Source organism: Balaenoptera borealis (genome assembly GCF_965194805.1).
Source record: "Balaenoptera borealis genome assembly, chromosome: 9".
Lineage (NCBI taxonomy): Eukaryota > Metazoa > Chordata > Mammalia > Artiodactyla > Balaenopteridae > Balaenoptera > Balaenoptera borealis.
Genome location: NC_138873.1, coordinates 20883383 through 20908565, shown reverse-complemented (window position 1 = coordinate 20908565; position 25183 = coordinate 20883383). Strand labels below are relative to the sequence as shown.

Below are 25183 nucleotides of genomic sequence, written 5' to 3'. Positions count from 1 at the left end.
GTGTTTCCATACAAATTGTGAAATTTTTTGTTCTAGTTCTGTGAAAAATGCCATTGGTAATTTGATAGGGATTGCATTGAATCTGTAGATTGCTTTGGGTAGTATAGTCATTTTCACAATGTTGATTCTTCCAATGCATGAACATGATATATCTCTCCATCTGTTTGTATCATCTTTAATTTCTTTCAGCAGTGTCTTATAGTTTTCTGCATACAAGTCTTTTATCTCCTTAGGTAGGTTTATTTCTAGGTATTTTATTCTTTCTTGTTGCAATGGTAAATGGGAGTGTTTCCTTAATTTCTCTTTCAGATTTTTCAGCATTAGTATATAGGAATGCAAGAGACTTCTGTGCATTAATTTTGTATCCTGCTACTTTACCCAATTCATTAATTACCTCTAGTAGTTTTCTGGTAGTATCTTTAGGATTCTCTATGTATAGTATCATGTCATCTGCAAACAGTGACAGCTTTACTTCTTCTTTTCCAATTTGGATTCCTTTTATTTCTTTTTCTTCTCTGATTGCTGTGGCTAAAACTTCCAAAACTATGTTGAATAATAGTGGTGAGAGTGGACAACCTTGTCTTGTTCCTGATCTTAGAGGAAATGTTTTCAGTGTTTCACCATTGAGAACAATGTTGGCTGTGGGTTTGTCATATATGGCCTTTATTATGTTGAGGTAAGTTCCCTCTGTGCCTACTTTCTGGAGGGTTTTTATCATAAATGGGTGTTGAGTTTTGTCAAAAGCTTTTTCTTCATCTATTGAGATGATCATATGATTTTTCTCCTTCAATTTGTTAATATGGTTTATCACATTGATTGATTTGCATATATTGAAGAATCCTTGCATTCCTGGAATAAACCCCACTTGATCATGGTGTATGATCCTTTTAATGTGCTGTTGGATTCTGTTTGCTGGTATTTTGTTGAGGATTTTTGCATCTATGTTCATCAGTGATATTGGCCTGTAGTTTTCTTTCTTTGTGACATCTTTGTCTGGTTTTGGTATCAGGGTGATGGTGGCCTCGTAGAATGAGTTTGGGAGTGTTCCTCCCTCTGCTATATTTTGGAAGAGTTTGAGAAGGATAGGTATTAGCTCTTCTCTAAATGTTTGGTAGAATTCACCTGTGAAGCCGTCTGGTTCTGGGCTTTTGTTTCTTGGAAGATTTTTCATTACAGTCTCAACTTCAGTGCTTGTGATTGGTCTGTTTATATTTTCTATTTCTTCCTGGTTTGGTCTTGGAAAGTTGTGCTTTTCTAAGAATTTGTCCATTTCTTTCAGGTTGTCCATTTTATTGGCATATAGTTGCTTGTAGTAATCTCTCATGATCCTCTGTATTTCTGCAGTGTCAGTTGTTACTTATCCTTTTTCATTTCTAATTTTATTGATTTGAGTCTTCCCCCTTTTTTTCTTGATGAATCTGGCTAATGGTTTGTCAGTTTTGTTTATCTTCTCAACGAACCAGCTTTTAGTTTTACTGATTTTTGCTATCATTTCCTTCATTTCTTTTTCATTTATTTCTGATCTGATCTTTATTTCTTTCCTTCTGCTAACTTTGGGGTTTTTTGTTCTTCTTTCTCTAATTGCTTTAGGTGTAAGGTTAGGTTGTTTATTTGAGATGTTTCTGGTTTCTTGAAATAGGACTGTATTGCTATAAACTTCCCTCTTAGAACTGCTTTTGCTGCATCCCATAGGTTTTGGGTCATCGTGTTTTCATTGTCATTTGTTTGTAGGTATTTTTTGATTTCCTCTTTGATTTCTTCAGTGAGCTTTTGGTTAGTTAGTAGTGTATTGTTTAGCCTCCATGTGTTTGTATTTTTTACTGTAATTGATAGCTAGTCTCATAGCGTTGTTGTTGGAAAAGATACTTGATACGATTTCAATTTTCTTAAACTTACCAAGGCTTGACTTGTAACCCAAGATATGATCTATCCTGGAGAATGTTCCATGAGAACTTGAGAAGAATGTGTATTCTGTTGTTTTTGGATGGAATGTCCTATAAATATCAATTAAGTCCATCTTGTTTAATGTATCATTTAAACCTTGTGTTTCCTTATGTATTTTCATTTTGGATGATCTGTCCATTGGTGAAAGTGGGGTGTGTTAAAGTCCCCTACTATGATTCTCTAACTGTCGATTTCCCCTTTTATGGCTGTTAGCATTTGCCTTATGTATTGAGGTGCTCCTGTGTTGGGTGCATAAATATTTATAATTGTTATAGCTTCTTCTTGGATTGATCCTTTGATCATTATGTAGCGTCCTTCTTTGTCTCTTGTAATAGTCTTTATTTTAAAGTCTATTTTGTCTGATATGAGAATTGCTACTCCAGCTTTCTTTTGATTTCCATTTGCATGGAATATCTTTTTCCATCCTCTCACTTTCAGTCTGTATGTGTCCCTAGGTCTGAAGTGGGTCTCTTGTAGACAGCATATATACAGGTCTTGTTTTTGTATCCATTCAGCCAATCTGTGTCTTTTGGTGGGAGCATTTAATCCATTTACATTTAAGGTAATTATCGATATATATGTTCCTATTACCATTCTCTTAATTGTTTTGGGTTTGTTATTGTAGGTCTTTTCCCTCTCTTGTGTTTCCTGCCTAGGGAAGTTCCTTTAGCATTTGTTGTAAAGCTGGTTTGGTGGTGCTGAATTCTCTTAGCTTTTGCTTGTCTGTAAAGGTTTTAATTTCTCTGTTGAATCTGAATGAGATCCTTGCTGGGTAGAGTAATCTTGGTTGTAGGTTTTCCCCTTTCATCATTTTAAATATGTCTTGCTACTCCCTTCTGGCTTGCAGAGTTTCTGCTGAAAGATCAGCTGTTAACCTTATGTGGATTCCCTTGTATGTTATTTGTTGTTTTTCCCTTGCTGCTTTTAATATTTTTTCTTTGTATTTAATTTTTGATAGTTTGATTAATATGTGTCTTGGCATGTTTCTCCTTGGATTTATCCTGTATGGGACTCTCTGTGCTTCCTGGACTTGATTGACTATTCCCTTTCCCATATTAGGGAAGTTTTCAACTATAATGTCTTCAAATATTTTCTCAGTCCCTTTCTTTTTCTCTTCTTCTTCTGGGACCCCTATAATTCGAATGTTGGTGCATTTAATATTGTCCCAGAGGTCTCTGAGATGTTCCTCAATTCTTTTCATTCTTTTTTCCTTATTCTGCTCTGAAGTAGTTATTTCCACTATTTTATGTTCCAGGTCACTTATCCGTTCTTCTGCCTCAGTTATTCTGCTATTGATTCCTTCTAGAGAACTTTTAATTTCATTTATTGTGTTGTTCATCATTGTTTGTTTGCTCTTTAGTTCTTCTAGGTCCTTGTGAAACGTTTCTTGTATTTTCTCCATTCTATTTCCAAGATTTTGGATCATCTTTACTATCATTATTCTGAATTCTTTTTCAGGTAGACTGCCTATTTCCTCTTCATTTGTTTGGTCTGGTGGGTTTTCACCTTCTTCATCTGCTGTGTGTTTCTCTGTCTTCTCATTTTGCTTAACTTACTGTGTTTGGGGTCTCCTTTTCGCAGGTTGCAGGTTTGTAGTTCCCGTTGTTTTTGGTGTCTGCTCCCAGTGGCTAAGGTTGGTTCAGTGGGTTGTGTAGGCTTCCTGGTGGAGGGGACTAGTGCCTGTGTTCTGGTGGATGAGGCTGGATCTTGTCTTTCTGGTGGGCAGGACCGCGTCCAGTGGTGTGTTTTGGGGTGTCTGTGACCTTATTATGATTTTAGGCAGCCTCTCTGCTAATGGGTGGGGTTGTGTTCCTGTCTTGCTAGTTGTTTGGCATAGGGTGTCCAGCACTGTAGCTTGCTGGTCGTTGAGTGGAGCTGGGTCTTAGCATTGAGATGGTGATCTCTGGGAGAGCTTTCGCCATTTGATATTATGTGGAGCCTGGATGTCTCTCGTGGGCCAGCGTCCTGAACTCGGCTCTCCCACCTCAGAGGCGCAGGCCTGACACCCAGCTGGAGCACCAAGACCCTGTCAGCCACATGGTCAGAAGAAAAGAGAGAAAAAAAGAAAGAAAAGAAGAAAATAAAAAGAAATAAAGTTATTAAAATAAAAAAAAATTTTAATTATTAAAAATAAAAAAAAATTAAAAAGTAATTTAAACAAAAAGAAAATAGAAAGGAAGAAGAGGGCAACCAAACCAAAAAACAAATCCATCAATGATAACAAGTGCTAAAAACTATATTAAAAAAAAACAAAAAAAAATAATGCACAGACATAACCCTAGGACAAATGGTAAAAGCAAAGCTATATAGACAAAATCACACAAAGAAGCATACACATACACACTCACAAAAAGAGAACAAGGAAATAAATATATATATCTATATATGAAAGAAAAAGGAAGACAGCAACTAAATCAATAAACAAATCTACCAATGATAACAAACTCTAAATACTAAACTAAGATAAACATAAAACCAGAAACCAGTCACTCGCATACAGCAAACCCCAAGTCTCCAGTTGCTCCCAAATTCCACCTCCTCAGTTTGAGATGATTCGTTGTCTATTCAGGTATTCCACAGATGCAGGGTACATCAAGTTGATTGCGGAGATTTAATCTGCTGCTCCTGAGGCTGCTGGGAGAGATTTCCCTTTCTCTTCTTTGTTCGCACAGCTCCCGGGGTTCAGCTTTGGATTTGGCCCCGCCTCTGTGTGTAGGTCGCCTGAGGGCGTCTGTTCTTCGCTCAGACAGGACGGGGTTAAAGGAGCAGCTGCTTCGGGGGCTCTGGCTCACTCAGGCTGGGGGAAGGGAGGGGTACGGATGCGGGGCGAGCCTGCAGCAGCAGAGGTTGGTGTGACGTTGCAACAGCCAGAGGCGCGCTGTGCGTTCTCCCGGGGAAGTTGTCCCTGGGTCACGTGACCCTGGCGGTGGCGGGCTGCACAGGCTCCCGGGAGGGGAGGTGTGGATAGTGACCTGTGCTCGCACACAGGCTTCTTGGTGGCGGCAGCAGCAGCCTTAGCGTCTCATGCCCATCTTTGGGGTCCGCGCTGATAGCCGCGGCTCGCGCCCGTCTCTGGAGCTCGTTTAGGCGGCGCTCTGAATCCCCTCTCCTCGCGCACCTGAAACAATGGTCTCTTGCCTCTTCAGCAGGTCCAGACTTTTTCCCGGACTCCCTCCCGGCTAGCTGTGGCGCACTAGCCCCCTTCAGGCTGTGTTCACGCCGCCAACCCCAGTCCTCTCCCTGGGATCCGACTGAAGCCGGAGCCTCAGCTCCCAGCCCCCGCCCACCCCAGCGTGGGAGCAGACAAGCCTCTCGGGCTGGTGAGTGCTGGTCGGCACCGCTCCTCTGTGCGGGAATCTCTCCGCTTTGCCCTCCGCACCCCTGTGGCTGCGCTCTCCTCCGTGGCTCCGAAGCTCCCCCCCTCTGCCTCCCGCAGTCTCCGCCCGCGAAGGGGCTTCCTAGTGTGTGGAGACCTTTCCTCCCTCACAGCTCCCTCCCAGTGGTGCGGGTCCCGTCCCTATTCTTTTGTCTCTGTTTTTTCTTTTTTCTTTTGCCCTACCCAGGTACGTGGGGAGTTTCTTGCCTTTTGGGAGGTCTGAGGTCTTCTGCCAGCGTTCAGTAGGTGTTCTGTAGGAGCTGTTCCACATGTAGGTGTATTTCTGATGTATTTGTGGGGAGGAAGGTGATCTCTGCATCTTACTCCTCCACCATCTTGAAGGTCTCCCCCATTTTAACCTTTTGGGGAACATTTTTAGAAGCCTCTTGGTTGACTTTCTGTTGTAATTTTCCTAATGTTTCCTCCTTGGCAACCAGGAAACCTTCTAGATCAGTGGGACCAACTCATTCGGGGCTGGGCTGGGCCAGGAAATGTAGGCCGGAAGGCAAGGTAAAGGCTACTTTCTTGTCTACACCTCCATAGAGAATCTTGAGTTCCCCACACCCTTCCTCTCTCCTTACCAGATTATGGACTTGAGCCTTCAAGTGAGCTTAGACCTTCACCTGATTTAGGACCCATGGCTTCATGTTGTTAGGTCTTGAGAAGGAATGACTGCCTCTGAATATATTCTTCCAAGGCCATTTTCTATATGATTGCAGTGCACTTTGCTCTTCATATTATGAATGAAATGATTCCCCCAAATAGCTTTTTCAGGGCTTTAGGAGAGTAATACAGAACCTGGGACTTGTCTAGGACTAGTGAGAGACCAACAAGCAGGCTCCTAATGTTCTGGTGTGTGATGCTGCCCCTTAACCACCCCTGACCTCCCATGATAGCGCCTCCTAAGCCTTCCTTGCATCTGTCACCATTTCTTGCCTTGTTCATCAAAATTGATCCATTCTCTGTCCTATCCACTTGTTTCAGAGTAGAATATATTGGATACTAACATAAGCAGATAAATACAGCTCAACTTGATGCTAGCCAACTAATGTACTTTCCCCATGTCATATAAGGTGGTAACCTGATTGCAACGCATGCACCTTAAAGAAGGACTTTAAAAAGTTAGTCCTTTACGTATATACACTACCAAATGTAAAATAGATAGCTAGTGGGAAGCAGCTGCATAGCACAGGGAGATCAGCTCGGTGCTTTGTGACCCCCTAGAGGGGTGGGATAGGGAGGGTGGGAGGGAGATGCAAGAGGGAGGGGATATGGGGATATATGTACACGTATAGCTGATTCACTTTGTTATACAGCAGAAACTAACATTTTAAAGCAATTATACTGCAATAAAGATGTTAAAAAAATAATGCAATAAATATAATATTTCACTTTCACATTTTTCAGTAAAAAAAGAAGTTAGTCCTTTAAACAAATACTTCTAGTTTTCTGGGGCTTCATTTAATTAATAAATCCACATGGACATTATAAAAATGTTGGAAAATACAGAAAAGCACAAGGAAGTAACTAAAACCATTTATAATTCCACAATTTGAAGAAAACTACATTTTGATGTGTATTATTCAAGTCTTTATTTCAGGATGTAGGCACGGTAGCACTGCTCATGCTCTTCCCTTTACATAGTTTTTCTACCCAAAATGGTATTTACACTTTTCATCCCATTATAGCCTTCTAAACTCTGTGATTATGTGGCAGTCAATACCTCATTTTTGCGCCTTTAAATCATTTTTGAATTTCTGTGAAAACTGTGGTGATGAAAATATTTACAGCAGTGAGCTTCACATACCCCTGCATATATCCTTAGAATAAATGTACTTAAGACAAAACAAATACACATTTTAAAAGCTTTTATACATATTATTAAACTGCCCTCAGAAAGGTTCTATCAATTTGCCCTCCTATAAGCATTTTTTTCAGCGTTCACAGAATTCTCTTTTAAATCATTATCTAAAAAAACTCCTGCCAGCTTAGGGGGAAAAAAGAAATCTCAGTGGTTTAATTTGCATTTCCTTGTTTTGATAGTGAAGTCCCTCATGCTCACCTTTATACACCTGCTGGAGATAGTTGACTGTAGTTGTTAAGTGGGGCTACCCTAGAGGCGGACTCTTCACTTACCAGGGACCTTGGGTACGTTCCTTAACCTCCTTAAACTCACTTACCAACTCTGATAATAGCAACACCTACTTCATGAAGTCCGTATGAAGATTAAAGAGGGTAGCACATGAAAAGGGCCTAGAACATGTTTACTGGCATTACAGTAAGTACCTGATACATATTAACTATCCCTGTGTTCGCTGGCATTTATAGTTCTTCTTATATGAGTTGCCTTTTCATCGTCTTTGTTTGGGCAAGTGGTTTTTTTGTTTTGGGGAGGCAGGAGTTTTTAATATTGATACATTAATTACGTTAACCCATTATCTGCCATATATTGAAATCCCCCCCCTCAACTTGTGGTTTGTCTTTAAATTTTGTTCAAAATGAGGAAATATTTGGATATCAGGCAGTTCAGGCCAGGGAAGGCACAGTTTTGGTCCACCTGGGTCTTTTTTCTGCCTCTCAGTTGTGCGTCTAGGAGTCACCTTCTCCATCACTGAGAAAGTCCGGTATTGATTTTTGTCACTAGAAAGCAGAAATGGCATTTTAAGCAGGATAACTTGTATTAAAAATCACCACTATGGAATTAAACCTTGCTTAATTTATGTAAATAATGACCATGGCAGACAAGAACCCGTGGTTAGTATTTCACCATTTTCCATTTATCACTAAATCCAACTTGTCAGCATTCCATTAGTGGGGCGGTAAAATTAATTACTTCAACTTGAGAGAAGCTTCTAATTTGAGAGCAAGATCCCTGATAGATTGAGTAGCCATTAAATGTTGCTATTGACATTTTCCCTCTCTTTTCTGCAAATTATATAGTAGAAAGAAATCTTTCTAGCCACAAAATCTTATATAAAAGGGCAAAATGTTTATTATTTTGGCATCTATACATGCTATTAAAAATGAAAGTTTTTTACTTCATTGGAAAAAATATGGACATAGAGAACACTGTTGTGCCTTGCTAAGCAGGGAACTGATTAGAATCACTCTTATAAAAACACGGAAATGCTGTTTGAGCTGCCAAATTGTTTCAAGAAGCCATTGAAAATGGGCAAATATTGCTGCTCTGTGATGGATAAATGGGAGTTATATTACTGCTACTAGGGTTGTGTACGATTGAAATTTTCCATATAAAACTTTTTTAAAAAAAGTTTTGTTAATGATACCCCACTAGGGACCTCGGGAAAAGCTGAACATCTTTCACTTCTGATTCTTCATCTGGCATGTGCTATGTGATTCCCACCTGGATAAATATCTTCTTTCTGCTCACCTCTCCTACTTACTAAAATCACATAAAACACTTAACTATTTCTCTATCTCTTTTACTCTTAATATCTTCCAGTAGAATATATTTTGGGGGTTTTCCCCCAAATATTTTTAAGCACTGAGTATCAAACACATTCAAACTGAAGTATGTACAGGTGATATTAGGCAGAAGAGCAAGGAGATTTCAACTTCCAAATTTTATACTTCCTTTTTAGATTTTTGTCTTTGTTCATTTGTTGTTGTTTTACTTTCAGCATGTTTTCTTATAACATTTTTAAGGTAAAAAATTAAACCATGATTTCTATCATTAAAAAAATATTCTTATGATGTACAGGAATGCTCACCAGTGCTGAAATAGACACAGGATAGACAACACTTAAGAGTTGGCCCCAAAGCCTTGTAAATTGACTGGCCTTAATTAACAATCATTATACTTGCAAGTCTTTTCTTCTTATTTTTCTTTTCTCTGGTATGCTTTGATTTGCGATTATTGGAGAACTGTAAAGCAAGAAAAAGAGATGGATTCCCAATGCAATCTAAAATTTGAAATTGCTGATTGAGTTCCGGGCACCTCCGCTATTGCACTGAGACACTACAAGCTATAAAATACAAGTGTGTTCATGACTCTCAGTCACGTTAGTCCTTTACTCATAAGCAAAATGTTCTGAAACATTTAGCTCCTTTAGTGCATTTCTTACCTACACCCAGGAGTAAAGCATTGGGAGTGCTGAGCAGTGAGCAGGAGGTTTCTTTATTTCAATCTTTAATTCCCTCAGTGCAAACATCTGACTCTCGATAAATTAAATTCTGAGGAATTTAACCTCAGTATCTCTATTTACAGGCATAATGAAGGACCGGCTAGTAGAATTTGTGGAGTTAACCAAGCGGTATGAACAGCAGTTCCCAGACAAGGACAATGAATTTGACTCGCCCCCCGAGGATATCGTGTTCGAGACGGACCACATCCTGGAATCCTTGTACCGAGACATCCAGGACCTTCAGGAGGAAAACCAGCAGCTGACTGCCGACGTGAAGCGGCTGGGAAAGCAGAACACCCGCTTCCTCACGTCCATGCGGCGCCTCAGCAGCATCAAGCGCGACACCAACTCGATCGCCAAGGACATCAAGGCCCGGGGCGAGAGCATCCACCGCAAGCTGAGCGCCATGAAGGCGCTGAGCGAGGACGCCGAGGCCCAGCACGGCGCGCACTCGGCCGTGGCGCGCATCGCGCGCGCACAGTACAGCGCTCTCACCCGCCCCTTCCAGGCCGCCATGCACGAGTACAACCAGGCCGAGATGAAGCAGCGCGAAAACTGCAAGATCCGCATCCAGCGCCAGCTGGAGATCATGGGCAAGGACGTGTCGGGCGACCAGATCGAGGACATGTTCGAACAAGGCAAGTGGGACGTGTTCTCCGAGAACCTGCTGGCTGACGTGAAGGGCGCGCGGGCGGCCCTCAACGAGATCGAGAGCCGCCACCGCGAGATGCTGCGGCTGGAGAGCCGCATCCGCGACCTGCACGACCTCTTCCTGCAGATGGCCATGCTGGTGGAGCAGCAGGCGGACACCCTGGACGTCATCGAGCTCAACGTGCAGAAGACCCTCGACTACACCGGCCAGGCCAAGGTGCAGGTGAGCAAGGCCGTGCGGTACAAGAAGAAGAACCCCTGCCGGACCGTCTGCTGCTTCTGCTGCCCCTGCCTCAACTAGCAGGCGGGCTCGGGCCGCCACACCCCATCCCCGACCGGAATGGGCCGGGAAGCACGCTGGGAAAGATTTTGAGGCTGTCTGCACTGGGGGTGAGTTGCCCTAATCCCTAGGGACCTCAGTCTTCAGAGAAGGAAAAAACTCGAGGTCCAAGAATTGCAGTCCAGCTCGTACTTGGAACGAGAGTTGATCCCACCCGCTGTTTCATCTGTAAGGACAGATGCCTACTGAAGTTTTGTGAGGTCATTATATGGCACATAGCACCCTTGCCTCTTAAAGGAAGACAAATAAGGAACTGACGTGGTAGCGTACTCTCCGGTAGATGTCCAAGGCCTGTTTGTACATGGACCTCCAGGAGGAAGTCAGTTCTGCATCGGCTCACAGTATGAACTCGTTATCAAGGCTTCATTTACCCTATCCTGAAAGTACCTCTGTTGTGTTCATTTTCGAGTGAACCGATCTTGGGAAAAACTGCACATCTTCCATTTCTGATTCTTCATCTGGTTTATGCTATGTGATTCCCACCTGGATGTATATCTTCTTTCTGCTCACCTCCTCTACTTATTAAAATCACATTTAACACTTACTATTATTTCCTTACCTCTTTACTTTTAATATCTTCCATCAGAGTGTATTTTGGGAGTTTTTTTTCCAAAGATTTTTAAGCACTGAGTATTGAACAAGCACTCAAATTGAAGTATGTTTGTCACATTATATATATTTTTCATAAATAAAAATAATTTAAAATTTATCTTTGTACTTGATTACAAACGCACATATATGTAAATGTAAACTACCAATATTTACTAATGCACGTACATAATGACCAGTTGGTTTAACTTTACTTTTGTAAATATGGTATATAAATATCGATGAAACATTTTTACTGGTTGTTGGTGTTGGTTTGCTTGTTATGAGTTCATCTCACTCCCATCTGCATCTCCATAGTCCAGTTTGGGTCAAAACTTTATTTTGAACAACTCTGTGTTGGTTACTATGGTAAAGAACAGGTGTCAAATTCTGAAAATGCATACAGAACTAGAAATATTAAAAAACGGTCTTAGAAATAATTACTTTTGTTTTACTGTGACCCATTCTTTTCATGCATGGAAATGTAGTAATTTAAAATAAAATAATTCTGGTTTTCATGTTAGTTTAATAAACATTACATTATAAACATCCTGTTTATGCATTTGTGTGTTGACCATTTAAATCTTAGTCTACGTTTTCAATTACTCTTTTAAAAAATTCTTCTACTACCTGCTTGAGGCTTCAACAACTGGATGGAACTCTGAATGGGGGGGGATGAAAAATAATTCATGTGGGGTATGTTGCCTTCTCTCCTGAGTTATTTATAATAGTTCAGCAAAATCATCATGTTTTGGAGATTTGGTTTCATTTGCAAGCTTTGCAATGCCCTTACCTGCACTTACCATGTTTCCTGTCTTTCTTTTAAGTCAACTCTTAACTCTTTCTACTTATTTATTAATAAAAGAGAGAGTTTATTCAGTGGTCATTATTCTCGGGTCCTTCAGACAGTGAACTTTTAAAAGGAGTAAAAAGAAGAGTATGTGAACTCTTTGGAACTCACTGACTAATCTGCTTATGACCATGACGTCTAGCCCTGATCCTAATTTTAATTTCATGGTTAAATATGAGAATCGTGGAAACCAAGTCCCACTGGGCTCTTCTCAGGTTTCTCCCAAGTCTTTCTCAGCTAACTCCAGGGATAGGTTTCACCTATGACCTAATTAACTTTCTCTAAAAAAAAAAAGTCTTCACACAGCTCCATTGCTATGTCTTTCATGGTAGGGAAGAGATATTGGAAATACAGGCCACCAGCTAGTTTCCATAAGAGAGAATAGTTCATGAATTCAACCCATAAAGCAGTTTCTTCGTTTGGAATCATTCATAAAAGTCAAGGAGTTTGCTGGCTCTATGTATTTTTTAATTCCCCACATTTCACATTGGAGAATTAGGTAAAAACTTCACTTTAGTATACTAAGAGATTAGTGTACTGTTGCTTATTGAGAAGGCAAGAATTTTTCTTCCTGGTTTTTAGTAACTGTCTGGGTGTGGCATAGTGGTTAAGAACACAGATTCAGGACCCTACTCTCTGAGTTCAAAACATGACTTTGCCATATACCAACTATATAATTTGGGCACATAACCTCCCTGTGCCTCAGTTTCCTCATCTGTAAAATGGATATAATAGGACCTACCTCATAGAGTTGTTGGAAGAAGTAAATGACTAAATATGTAAAAGCACTTAGGACAGTGCCTGGCACATGCTAAGTGCTATGTTCATTATTGCATAACTTTCTTGTAGACTGAGAGAGCTGCTATTAATTAATAGTTATTAACTTCTGAGGAAAGGTAAATATTCTTCTGTTAATAGTCTTTAACAAAATAGAATAAAAAAACCCAAGACCCTATCTTCTTTGAATATAGGGTTTTAAAATTTTTTTACAATGAAAGAATTGTTTTCACAGTGGCATTTCATTCCTTATATCCAAGCATGTTATGAAGATGAAATTGGATGTTCCACTCAAAAAATAGTTAATCAGGAAGCAGCTGTTCTGCTCAATTTGGCAAGTGTTTTCCCCTAATTCTTTCTAAGCTATGAGTCAAAAAGCCCCAGAAGAAGTTCAGCTGTGGAGGCCAGGTCACAATAGACTAAAGAAAAGGGATCAGTTGGCTTTTCCCATATCCTGCCCTGTTTCCCAGAAGCCCTTCCTAGCTCTGACTGTGGTGCCAAGAAGTGGGTGAAATGCTGGCTTTTTCCTTAGGAAAGGGTGCTCCAGTGCCACCAAGAGGTGCTGTAGAGGGGTTTACCTGATCCTGTGACGCTCATTTGGCAAACTCTGCAAGGTGACTCTGGGTAAGAAGAAGACTTTGTGGCAAATCTGCAAATTTCATACACTGATGTCACTTATGTACAAAATGAAAGAACCAATCACAAAACAATAGATCCTTCAGGGGCTGAAGGTGGAAATCTTTTAAAGCTATTTTAACATATGCAGTGACTCCTAACTGGCCAAATGCCAAACCCTGCAGTCACAGCCACAGACTATAGGTGGTGACATCTCCAGAAATATCAAAAATAGGAAAGATGCTCACCTAGGATGCATTGTTATCCAGGATAATAAGAGTTAGAATTTATAAAAAGCTGATCAGGGGACTTCCCTGGGCTCAGTGGTTAAGAATCCGCCTGCCAATGCAGGGAACCCGGGTTCGAGCCCTGGGCCAGGAAGATCCCACAGGCCGCGGAGCAACTACGCCCGTGTGCCACAACTACTGAGCCTGCTCTCTAGAGCCCATGAGCCACAACTACTGAGCCTGCGTGCCACAACTACTGAAGCCCACGCGCCTAGAGCCCGTGCTCCGCAACAAGAGAAGCCACCGCGATGAGAAGCCCGCACACCGCAACGAAGAGTAGCCCCTGCTCATTGCAACTAGAGAAAGCCCGTGCACAGCAACAAAGACCCAACTCAGCCATAAATAAATAAATAAATAAATAAAAAGCCGATCAATAGTATGAAAATGTTTGAACTGTGACATCACAAGAGTAAGTTTATGGCCTTTCAAGATAACAACTTGGAAAGAGAACAGGGTTCTTCTTGTACCAATGCTTTATAGTTAAATGTCATATGCAAATATTTGTCAGGCTCTACAGTGTAAACTTCCTATCTTGACAGGAAACTACTGAATATTATGCATAACTTAAAAATAATAAAATAGGGTAATGGTAGTCTTGGATTCTCTGTATAAATCCTGCCATTCTATTTTCTACCATCAGATGCCTCTCTTCAAAATATGCAAGGCATCTCGAACTGCAGCATGCAAGTCACTCATTTGTAATAGTTTGAAACATCCATTTGTAATCAGAGTAACAGTTGACTGGCTTTTGATAGCAGAATTGAAAATCACTGGAATTAATAAAATAGGACTATTAGAAATGGAAAATGAACTGGATCTAGAGTGTAATAACTTCACCATCATATAAATATTGAGCATCTTTATTACCTACATGTGTTATAAAGAATGGACAAGATGTCCTCATACACTAGAAACTTTGTTGTAAAGACTATATATATATACTGGTGAGAAAGAAGACTTTCTGAACGGATGATCTGAGTGGGACTGCATAGGATGCTTTAATACTAGTGATATCCTAAAAAATGAGGAGTGAGAGACAAGTCCCCAAAACTGTCATTTTTTAATTCTTGATGTTTATGTTTTAAGTATTTTATACCCCAATTTAATTGCAACATCCCTAGCCACTTCTTGGACCTTTTCTGTTTTTCCTAATCTATCGATAAATAGTACATTTTCATGGTCCTATAGCGAACTCTTTAGACATAGCCCTCTCTCAGTTTCCCAGCATCCCATAACATTCTATAGTGGGTAAAAAGAACACAGCATGCAAATTACACACATACATACATATATATAAATACATATGTATATATATTAATAATATATATCCTTATCTCTCTATTTTCAGATAGGCCCAGCTATTTGCATGTGCTCAGTCTCGCTATCCCAAACAAAGATGCACCTAAAGCCATTTAACAGGAACACGCATGTACTGAATGTGTTTCTATGTCAGGATCTTTATACTTCCCCATCGATGTGGTCTCCACTTATATGCCCCTTTTACCTGCCTAGGGTACCCACACTTGGAGATTTGTTCTAAGCCTCCATAAATCTATTATGGAACAAGGTAGGAAAAGAATGAAGAGGGAACGAATACATATCTACACGTACCAAAGCTCACTGGCTGACACTGAGCAGTGCCTCAGTTTTCTAAGTGTTCTTGGAGATAGATGATACCTCATATCTGTTCTACACTCATGCCCCCTCTGTTTCTTCGGTTTGTTTACTTGGTGGGCACCAATCTGGATCTGACCACACTTTGCTCAACAGTCCTCCCACAGCAAACATGTTCAACCAACATAACAATGCCTGTTGGTATAACACTTTTCTTTATTTTTTGGCCTCGCCACCAGCTGGTGGGATCTCAGGTCCCCGACCAGGGATCGAACCTGGCCCTGGCAGTGAAAGCCTGAAATCCTAACCACTAGCCCACCAGGGAACTCCCCTACAAGATGCTTTGATTTCGTATTTTTATGACAATTCTGTGAAGTAATATTACCATCTTATTTTTTCTAAGAAGTGGAAGCTAAGAATGCAGTCCTGTGCTGGGTGCTGGGCCCAGAGTAGGGGGCAGTGTCCTGGGAGCAGGGTGAAGTCTTGGTGAGAGGAAGAGAAATGGGATTGGAGAAAAAGCTACTTGGGGAGAAGCAGATCATCCAAGGGAATGGTCAGTCTGAAAAGGTTGCACAGAGAGAGGATGAAGATCTGAGTCATAGGGACTGAAGTGGGCAGAACTGGGGGCAAATCGAGACCAGGATTGGCTGCCACGAGGTAGGGCCAGGAAGACTCTGTACCTTATTAAAGGTACAGACCAAGGTGGGATGCAAAGAAAGTTGTAAAACTTTTTAAGAAGGGATTTTTTCCCTCTTTCTTCTTCCATTCAAATGAAACAGATTATTTTAAAAATTGTGGACAAAATGTGTTGGCTTGGGTTTCAGCTGTACATATTCCTCTCTCACGCGGCATCTAGTGCGGTAATTTATGCAAAATACTTAGCTCCCTGCTTCTAGTCATAAAAGGCTGTGTTTCAGGGTGGTGGCTTTGAGCAACAGTCCCAAACTGTCCTCAATCACTGAAGTCTCTTTTTATGAGGCTCCCCTGAGATGCCTCAGTCCATTTTCCTGAGTGTGTCAGGGGCATCCCCTCACCCCCCACACACATACAGGCTCTTTAGGGATCCATAATACTCACTCAATACAAAAATGTTCAACTGCAGGTATACTGTGCAGAGAAATAACTGGCAAGGCCATTCCTTCTGCTGCAGGAGTTGAAGATCAAGGAGAGATTGGAGGACCCCAAACTGCCCTTTCTTTGAGCTCTGAGCTCGGCTGGGCTGCAAGGCCTCACTCTCTCCCTGTTGAAGCCGTCCTGGCAGACCTACTGTTATGTGCCTCCCAGCTGCCAGCAGCTGGTGCTCCAACTCTTTCAAAAGACGGTTTTGGACCAAATCAAGAAGAGAATCTCCAGGGGGTAGAGAGGACATACAAGGAATGTCACCCTTAGATAAAAAGAAATTATTTAGCCTGCACGTGACAAAACAGGAATTTCTCTTGCGGCTAGGAATGTTTTAACTAGTTTATTCTTTTGCCCTGCCCTGTGGTTTCCCCTGGTCTAAAGCACCCTTAAAAGGGCATAGATGAGGTAACAGCCTCTCTTCATGATCTTCATCGCACTTGGTAACCTGGTTCATGGAAGAAACCTGTCAAACAAGAAATGTTACTGAGTGGCAAGATGTTAAAACATGCACAGACCCAGGAGAAAGTAAATCTGTCTGGGAGATGAAAGAAAGTGCCTGTTCTTTCAATGCTGGGACTCATCAGTAGGGGAGCTTCTTGTGTTTGGCATCCTGCCTTGGCGGTTATCAATATGTGAAATAACTTTGCAACAAGTGCTCATTTCCAAAAGGAAACCATAGCTTTATTAGCAGCCCTTCTCACTGATAAAGAGTTTCAGTGTCACATTAAAAATGACTGGCAGAACACACTGGGGAATATAAAAATGGTGAAGAGAAATCCTTTCCTTCTTGATAAGACACAAGAGGCTTAAAATAAATATTTTCGCAAGGCATCATCCAGTGGTGTGAATGAATTTGAGAGTTAAAATAAGAAGAAAGAAAGGAAGAAGGAAGGATGACCAGTTCCTAAGGTCAGACAGTAAGATAACTGTGGACACCCAAAAGAGCAGAGTGGGATCAGGGGACATGAAGCTGAAAATACTGAAAGTAAACTTTCCTGTGAACGAACCCAATTGATTTTCATCTGTGCACTAACAAATAGAAATTGTGAGCAAACGACTTACTCGGCTGACATGTCAACAGGGACAATGGTTTCAACTAGAAGTTGGTACGTTATCTTTTTTTTTTCCCTCTGTATATGCCCTGTGAGTATAATTTGGTTAAATTATGTACTATGATATTCTATAATATAATTTTGTTTGGGCTTAAATTCAATGTAGTAAGTGGGTTGAAAATTTTGGAAATTCCTACTAACACCTAAAGGCCTGTATAGATTTCTGATAACTCAGAGCCTTTATATTCACTTGCATATTAATTTATTTTCCTTTTACTTTTTTTTGTAAAAAAGAAAAAATGAAAAAATTGTGCCTCATAGTTTGATAAAATATAATTACCACTCCTCTCTTCATCCAACTATTGCATTATTCTTTAACAGTTAATAAAATTAGGAGAGACTGATGCTACTAATTCCATTTAGTCTATTGTTTCTTTGCTTGGTCTGCTTTTTTATTCAGAAGAAAATTTATATGTATATATATGATAAAATGTATAATATATAAATTTATATATTTATATATATATATATATGTATATATATATATATATATATATACATTTTCAAAATTTTCACAAAGACTTAAAAACAAAATAGATACTACAGTTTACACCTCAAACAAAAACTCCTGGAATTAAAGGTACACCATGTAGCAACTGAACAACTGAATTACCTCCTTAAAGTATATTGCCAAAACAAAACAAAACAAAAGGAAATATTCATGCATTCAGATTTATATTACCAACTCCTCTGATTTATTTGACAGGAGAAAGAGGCTGTGATTTGTCAATGTCCACATACCCTGTGTGGGCTTAGTTGACAGTATTTGCCTTCTCTATAGCTACACCTGCACACTACACAGCTATAATAAATCATCAGATGTGGTTAAGGCAACTAAGAAAAAAGGGGAGGGAAATGACTGCTCCCCAGCGCTTGGTAGCATAAAAACACAGAGGTACCTCATCTATTTTTCAGAGTATTGGGTCAGATGAGTTAGCCCACACACTGTCATGTGAAATGGCCAAGGAGTCTACCCTTGACTCTTTCTTCTCTGTACCTCCTTTGTGGTTGATCTCATCCATCCCATGGTTTTTCTACCCTATGGTGATAATTTCCAAGCCTTTGTGGAGAGAAGATTGGTCACTGATGACCCCAGCAGCTCTCTTTAGTTTGCCTGATAAGGAGGAAACATACAGTCTCAACTGTACCCAATGTACCCAGGTGCTGTCAGTGTAAGTGGGCAACCTCCCTGAGCAGGTGGCACCCAAGCTAGACTCTTCTTCTTCTGCTTGCAAGACTCCTCTTATTCTCACCTTTGAAAAATATTGTTTTTGAGTAGCAGGGGTGAGCTCATGATGAATGCAGCTGGGTACTGCCCAAGCATGTCCTGGGATCACTAGACATGACACAGCAACATCCTGGGGCTGCCCCTCCCCCACCTGTTGTTCCGCGTGCACCGTGGGACACTCAGATGTTTGCCTGAGCCACGCACGCAATAACCTACATCTTTAGCCTAGATTTGTCACCTGAACTGCATACTTTTATATCCTACTGTCTGCTTGACCTCTCTTCCTGAATGTCCCATAGGCTCCTCCAACTCAGCATTCTGTTCTTCCTCTGATGGACCTCCTTCAGTTAATGGAATCATTACCCTCCCAGATAGCTAGAGGCAAAACATGTGAATCACCTTCATTCAGTTCTTTCCTCCTCTCTGTCCACAACCAAATGAAATTAAACAATTGCTGTTTATACTTTAAAAAAAAAAAGATGAATATTTGTGGGCTATTGTGTGGTTAATAATGCAATCCAAAATGCACACCAGATACGTGGGCTGTAAAGGCAGTTACAAGTTTCTGTCTGGATTTTCCTAATTGACCCAACGAGAAAGCTTCACACATCAGGAATTATGTTTTGATTTACATTTAAGTTTATCTAATCTTCAGTGTGGTTGTTCATTCAATAAACGTCTATTGCGCTTCCCTGGTGGCGCAGTGGTTGAGAATCTGCCTGCCAATGCAGGGGACACAGGTTCGAGCCCTGGTCTGGGAAGACCCCACATGCCGCGGAGCAACTAGGCCCGTGAGCCACAACTACTGAGCCTGCGCATCTGGAGCCTGTGCTCTGCAACAAGAGAGGCCGCGATAGTGAGAGGCCCGCGCGCCGCGATGAAGAGTGGCCCCTGCTTGCCACAACTAGAGAAAGCCCTCGCACAGAAACGAAGACCCAACACAGCCATAAATTAATTAATTAATTAAAATTTTAAAAAATAAATAAATAAACGTCTATTAAGGGCAGAGCTGATATTACTTAACTCTTGTCCAAACTTGCATACATATTTCTTTTACATATGTAAGGTGCCTGGAACCAGCTTCTTGCAGACCTGTTGTCCCAGCATAACTTTTAATAGCTTCTCCTTTCACTTTCACAAGTGTCTTGAGTTTGGATGATAAACTGTACGGTCACCCAACATATATATGATATTTAATTTGGGTGTCCCCCTGTATGACATTTTCTAAGTTCACCCTGCCCTTTAATATCTAGCCAACTGAGTCTGAGTCTCATCCTGAGTGGCTGCAGGAAGACCCTACCTTTTGTTAGATTGTCCCTCTCCTTGTTGTGGAAACTGGGGACAGAGATGTGGCCTTTCCTCACTGCCACTTCCTGAGGCCATATTTCTTACTTGCCCAAAACCCGAAGTAAAATAAATATCCCTGAAAAAAAAATTAAGTATAATAACACAAGGAAGAAAGAAAATTAAGAAAAACTAAACGGTTAAAATTAAAATATAAGGGTTAAAATAGAAATGTCATGAAAAGTGATTACAAGATAAAATAACCAGATTTAATTATAAAATAAAAATTAAAAGCTACAATATGTAAAATAAAATCAAAACTAGTAGAGATTAAGAAAAAATCTAAACAAGGAATAAATATAACTTCAGTTGGATGTAAAGTAATAATACTTTGAAAGACAATGCAAATAAAGACAAAGTAAGGAAAACAAGATAGAGGCAGAACACTTAAAGAATAAAGAACTAAAACAGAAATGGGGAAAATTAGGTAAAATGAATAAAATGAGGTAACATGTAAAGTGCTTCTCACGGTAAAGTAATGCTAACTCACTGCTCTATAAAACAAAGTTTGTCTTTAGTGAAATTGGAAGACAAAAGATGAGGGGGAAGGGAGGAGAGAGTAAAGAACCCTTTTGAAAGCAGGCTAGGAGTCCTTTGCAAAATTCCCACTGGACTTCTCTGTAGTTGAGCCCTGAATTGCTGGAAGATGGAAGGCACCAGGCAATACAAACCTCCGTCGCCCGACCCTTGTCCCATGTCCCAGCAACCTTGCATCCCTTTGTGGTATCTCCGGCCCAGAGCTGTCTGAAAAAGCCTCACCACAATTTCAGCAGTCAGGGTTGGTTGACCTCACACTCGCTCAGCCATCAACTCTGTTCTTTGGAACCCAGAAGAATTGCACACTCAGGTGTCTGAAAGTGCCTGGAAAGTATTTCGTAATCCCCAATGTAAGCAACAGAATGCTTCTCGTTCTCACCTTCAGATGAGAAAATATGTCCTAGTGTTGATGCTGCTTAGTGATAAGACCTTGGACTCTTTAATCAATAGAAACTGGTAAGAGGCCAGACAAGAAATTCAGGCAAGGCTTTACTGGGACTTGGGCTGCAGCCCAAGGGAGCAAAAACAAGTAACACGTTCCCTCGCTCGCTCCCTGAGAGGGGTGAGGTGGTCCCTTAAACGGGTGAGGGCAGGGCCAGATGCATGCGTTGGGCCGCAAGGGTGACTTAGGTGGTCTGCCCACCCCCTTGGCGGTGCTGTGTGCAGGGGTCATGCGCAGTACCCTGCTTTTGCTCCTGACTCCTCAGAAGTAGCAGTTGGGTTTTTGGTCTTTTCGTATCTTGTTGTTCATAATCTGCCCCAGCTGCGCATGTACGCAGTTATTTTTTAGTTCCTTATAGTTTCTTTGTATCCTGTTCCTCAAGGAGATGTTGGTCCAGGTGTAAGCACTGCAGCAAAGGGTCCCAGGTCCCAGGTGCCAGCCTGTCTCAATAATACTCTGAAAATCTATGATACGGCCATATTTCTTCACTGTTGAGATATGGAGGGGGTTTAAAAGTAACCTGGAAGTTGAAGGGTTTAACTGATGTTGAAATAATAGGGTGTTAGGATGAAATTTGGAAGTGAGAGATTTCTGGTAAAGTGAAAGTGAAGAGTCTATCAAAGACAAGACACACCTGAGGAGAAGGCAGCGTCAGGGTTCCACGCAATCATTTGTATATTTATTTAAACACAGAAAGACAGCAAGTGCACCCTCAGGAGACAGGCTCACTTAGGGGAAAAAAGATAAATGATGAGAAATCACGCCAATAATGGGGAATCAGTCAAGGAAGCAACCTTTGCGGAATACTGTAGAACCCTTCATCCACGCTACGCTACACATACTGTCTGAGCCCTTAGGAAACGTTTCCTCAGAAACCTACGGTGAAAACAGGGCCATCAAAACCCGAGCATGCCTCACAATCACCCAATTCTGAGACACAGATTCAGGAAGTTGGGGTGGGGCCTGAGACTTTGCATTTCCAACAAGTTCCCAGGTGATCCGGATGCTTTGAGAACCACTGGCATATATTTCAAGACGTGTTAATTATCCCATACCTCAGGCAGATTGGAGGTAGATAGTTTCTGGCTAGCTTTGGCTCATAACGGTCTCGAAGGGCAGTTTCCTTCAAACCTATCCTTCTGACATCTTTGGGTGTTAGCTCCTTATCCATTGGCTTGTCCCCTTGTAGTCACAGGATGCTAACACAGCTCCAAGAACTTCATTTCACACCAGCTCATTGAAGGCAGGAAGAAAAAGGGAAGGAATAGCACAAGCTTTCACTTCCCAAGACTTTTTTTTTTTTTTTAATTCTTTCTCAGAAGCCCCAGCCAACTTTCCTTATCTCTCATTAGCCAGAACTGGATCACTGGCCCACTCTCTCCCTTATCCCTGCCCCAGGCCAATTACTTGCAAAAGGCCAAAAATAATTCACCCCCTGGGGCAGGGGGCGGAGTCTACCTTTCTCGAAATCAAACCGGGAATGGCTGTGGCAAAAGCAACAAACACCGACTATCACAGGAGCCCACCTCCAGCCAAGCACCCTGCTAGATACTTTACATATATTTTTTTCACTTAATTGTCACATTTCTCTGAGGTAGGTGTTATTATTCCCACTTTACAGATGAGGAAACTGAGACTTGAAGACGTTAAGTATATTGCCTCACAGCTTGGAAAAAATCAGAATTTGAACTAGATCTATTGACTCCACAGCCTAAATAACATCTTTACATTATGACATCCTGCTGCCTCTTGTTTCCTCTGTAGAAAAAATCATTGTTGTCATAACAACAACCCTTAATTATGGACAAAAAGACTAATTTATATGCTGCTTAATATATAGGAAATGTGTATTCTACATTTCATGAGATTTGAGACAAAAATTTAAATTCTATAACTTAGAAAATTATGTCACTAAAAATAATATGTTATCACATACCTTACTGTTATCCTAATGTTATCACATACCTTAATTATTACAATAAATAAGATCAGGCAGAGTTATAAGGATGCTTCTGCAGTCTAATTTGGAACTTCCTAAGTTTTGTACTCTCATATTTACAGGTAAGTATAACTTAATACTCATTTCAGTTTACAATTCTGTGTGTGGTGGGAAGGTAGGGTTTATGCTGGGCCTTGGAGGAGAGCTGGGCAGAAAGAATCAGGAGGAGAGAGACAGAAAATGGCTTAGCATCTCTAAGGGCCAAGGGGTCCCAATTCAGTAAAACTGGAATGACATGGGCTGTGGAAAGGGGTTATGCATTCTTCTACTTTATTCACTTCTGTATTGTTTGAACTTCATACAGCTTTCACAGTTTGAATGTCTTTTAGTAAAGATACTCTCATTGTGAAAAGATAAAGAGAGAGAAAACTAGAAGCCACACAGCAGAGGATTCTGGGGAAAAGTGAAAGTAAATGAGTGGACTTGGAAAGTTTGGGCAACTCCATTCAAGAGTTTGGAAACAAATGGAAGAAGGAAAGTTCAATGTTAGCAAAAGGGTCAGCAGGGTCTTTGTTTGTTTGTTTTGGGCTATCATGAATTGATTAAAGTGCAACAAATGTCTGTGTGTGTATGTGTGTGTGTGTGTGTGTGTAAGTTTTCATTTCTCTGGGATAAATGCTCATGAGTGCAATTGCTGGGTCCTATGGTAGTTGTATGTTTGTTTCTTTTAAGAAATGCCAAATTTTGTGCAGAGTGGTCATACCATTTTACACTCCTACCAATCATGTAAAAGTGATCTAGTTTGTCCCCCATTATCTTAGGCAATTGGTGTTGCCATCAGCAGGGTTTTTTAAGATAACATGTATGGAAACAAAATATATGCCTGTGAATACATTGTCAAAGCTAGAGATACTAACTCTGGCTAGTTTGTCTATTAGTTATCTATAGCTGCATAAAAATAACACAAAAATATTTACCTTATGTAGTTTCTGAGGGTCAGGAAATCAGGGTTTCGCTAGGTGGTTCTGATTCAGGGTCTCTCAAGAGGTTGTAGTCAAGATATTGGCCAGGGCTATAGTCATCCGAAGGCTTGACTGGGCTGAGACCTCAGTTCCTTGCTGACTGCTCTTCCCCACATGGGCCTCTCAAAAGGCTGCTCCGGACATGGCAGCTGGTTTCCTCCAGAGGGAATCATCCGACAGAGAGAAACCAAGTTGACAGCAGCAGTGCCTTTTGATGACCTACTCTCCGAGGTTGCATACTGTCTCTTCTGTTTTATTCTACTCCTTAGAAACAAGATCCAGCCCACATTGAAGGAGAAGGGAATTAGGCTCTATGTCTTGAAGGGAGGAGTATCAAAGCAGTTATAGACATATTTTTTAAACCACCATAGAATGCATAAAGAATGTCATGGCTTAAACAAACACACAGTGAAAAATAGTTTAAATAGAGGGAAACATTTCCCCATAAGAAGTATGTCAAATGCAATTTCCCGAACATGAAGCCATTCCAATGTTATAAAATCTATCTTAATATTGTCATTTGCTCTCTAATATCGTCAGTTATAACAAGTGTCATTGCACCGTGCCTTTCACACTTTGTCCTGACATTCAAGTGGATATTTGTCATGCCTTGCAGTCGCCAGCATCTTTTGAACACTCTTCTGACGTTTCGGGAACTTCCTCCATGTTGAGGCCTGCTTCCTAAGGCACAAGCCAGAACTTAGCCTCCGAGATGGAGATGGTGAGTTAGTGGGTGGTGATCCTGTGTCATCATCACACAAATGTCTCTAGACCCTGGCAAGAGTCCAAGTTCCCCTTCTTCTCTCAGCAGGGCAGGGCCAGGCGGGAGGAAATGCTCTATCCCTGTTCTTGACTGCACGCTCCTGGAGGGCCAGGCCTCACGTTCAGCGGGAGGGATAGTGTTGAGGCCGGAATGTAGACACAGGCCACTGATCCCTCACTATGTTAAGTGGCAAAGCGGGTAGGGGACAATTTCATCCACTACTATCCGGGGGAGCTCCCTCAGGGGCGGTCATGTTCTTGACTGGAACTCAGAGAACCAGGGCAGCAGGCTGGGCGAAGGCCTCCACAGGTCAGGGCAGTGTTCCCAGGGATCACAGGTGTCCAGGAGGTGGCAGGGCAATGGGTTTCTCACAGTGTGACCCAGTGGGTGAGGAGCCAGTTGGTGACGTGAATGCGTACAGTCTCCTGGATGACGTAAGGTCTCGGTCAAAGCTGCCTGCACTGTCTCAACAAGGGCGTGGCTGCCG

General features: G+C 41.3%; 1 protein-coding gene and 1 long non-coding RNA gene across 2 annotated transcripts in view; one reads left to right on the top strand and one right to left on the bottom strand.

Annotated features, from left to right (window-relative positions):
* STX11 (syntaxin 11) overlaps positions 1-11000 on the top strand; it is a 40949-nt gene extending 29949 nt beyond the window's left edge. The window contains exon 2 of the mRNA XM_082405568.1: positions 9549-11000. Within this exon, the coding sequence (XP_082261694.1) occupies positions 9554-10417 (864 nt within the window). The 5' untranslated portion in view covers positions 9549-9553 and the 3' untranslated portion in view covers positions 10418-11000. The remainder of the gene's footprint in view (positions 1-9548) is intronic.
* Positions 7501-24022, bottom strand: LOC309634972. The gene is made up of 2 exons (XR_014248543.1): positions 23889-24022; positions 7501-7960 (listed from the first exon to the last, which is right to left on the bottom strand). It is a non-coding gene; the product is annotated as an uncharacterized lncRNA (long non-coding RNA).
* Between the last annotated feature and the right edge of the window lie 1161 nt (positions 24023-25183).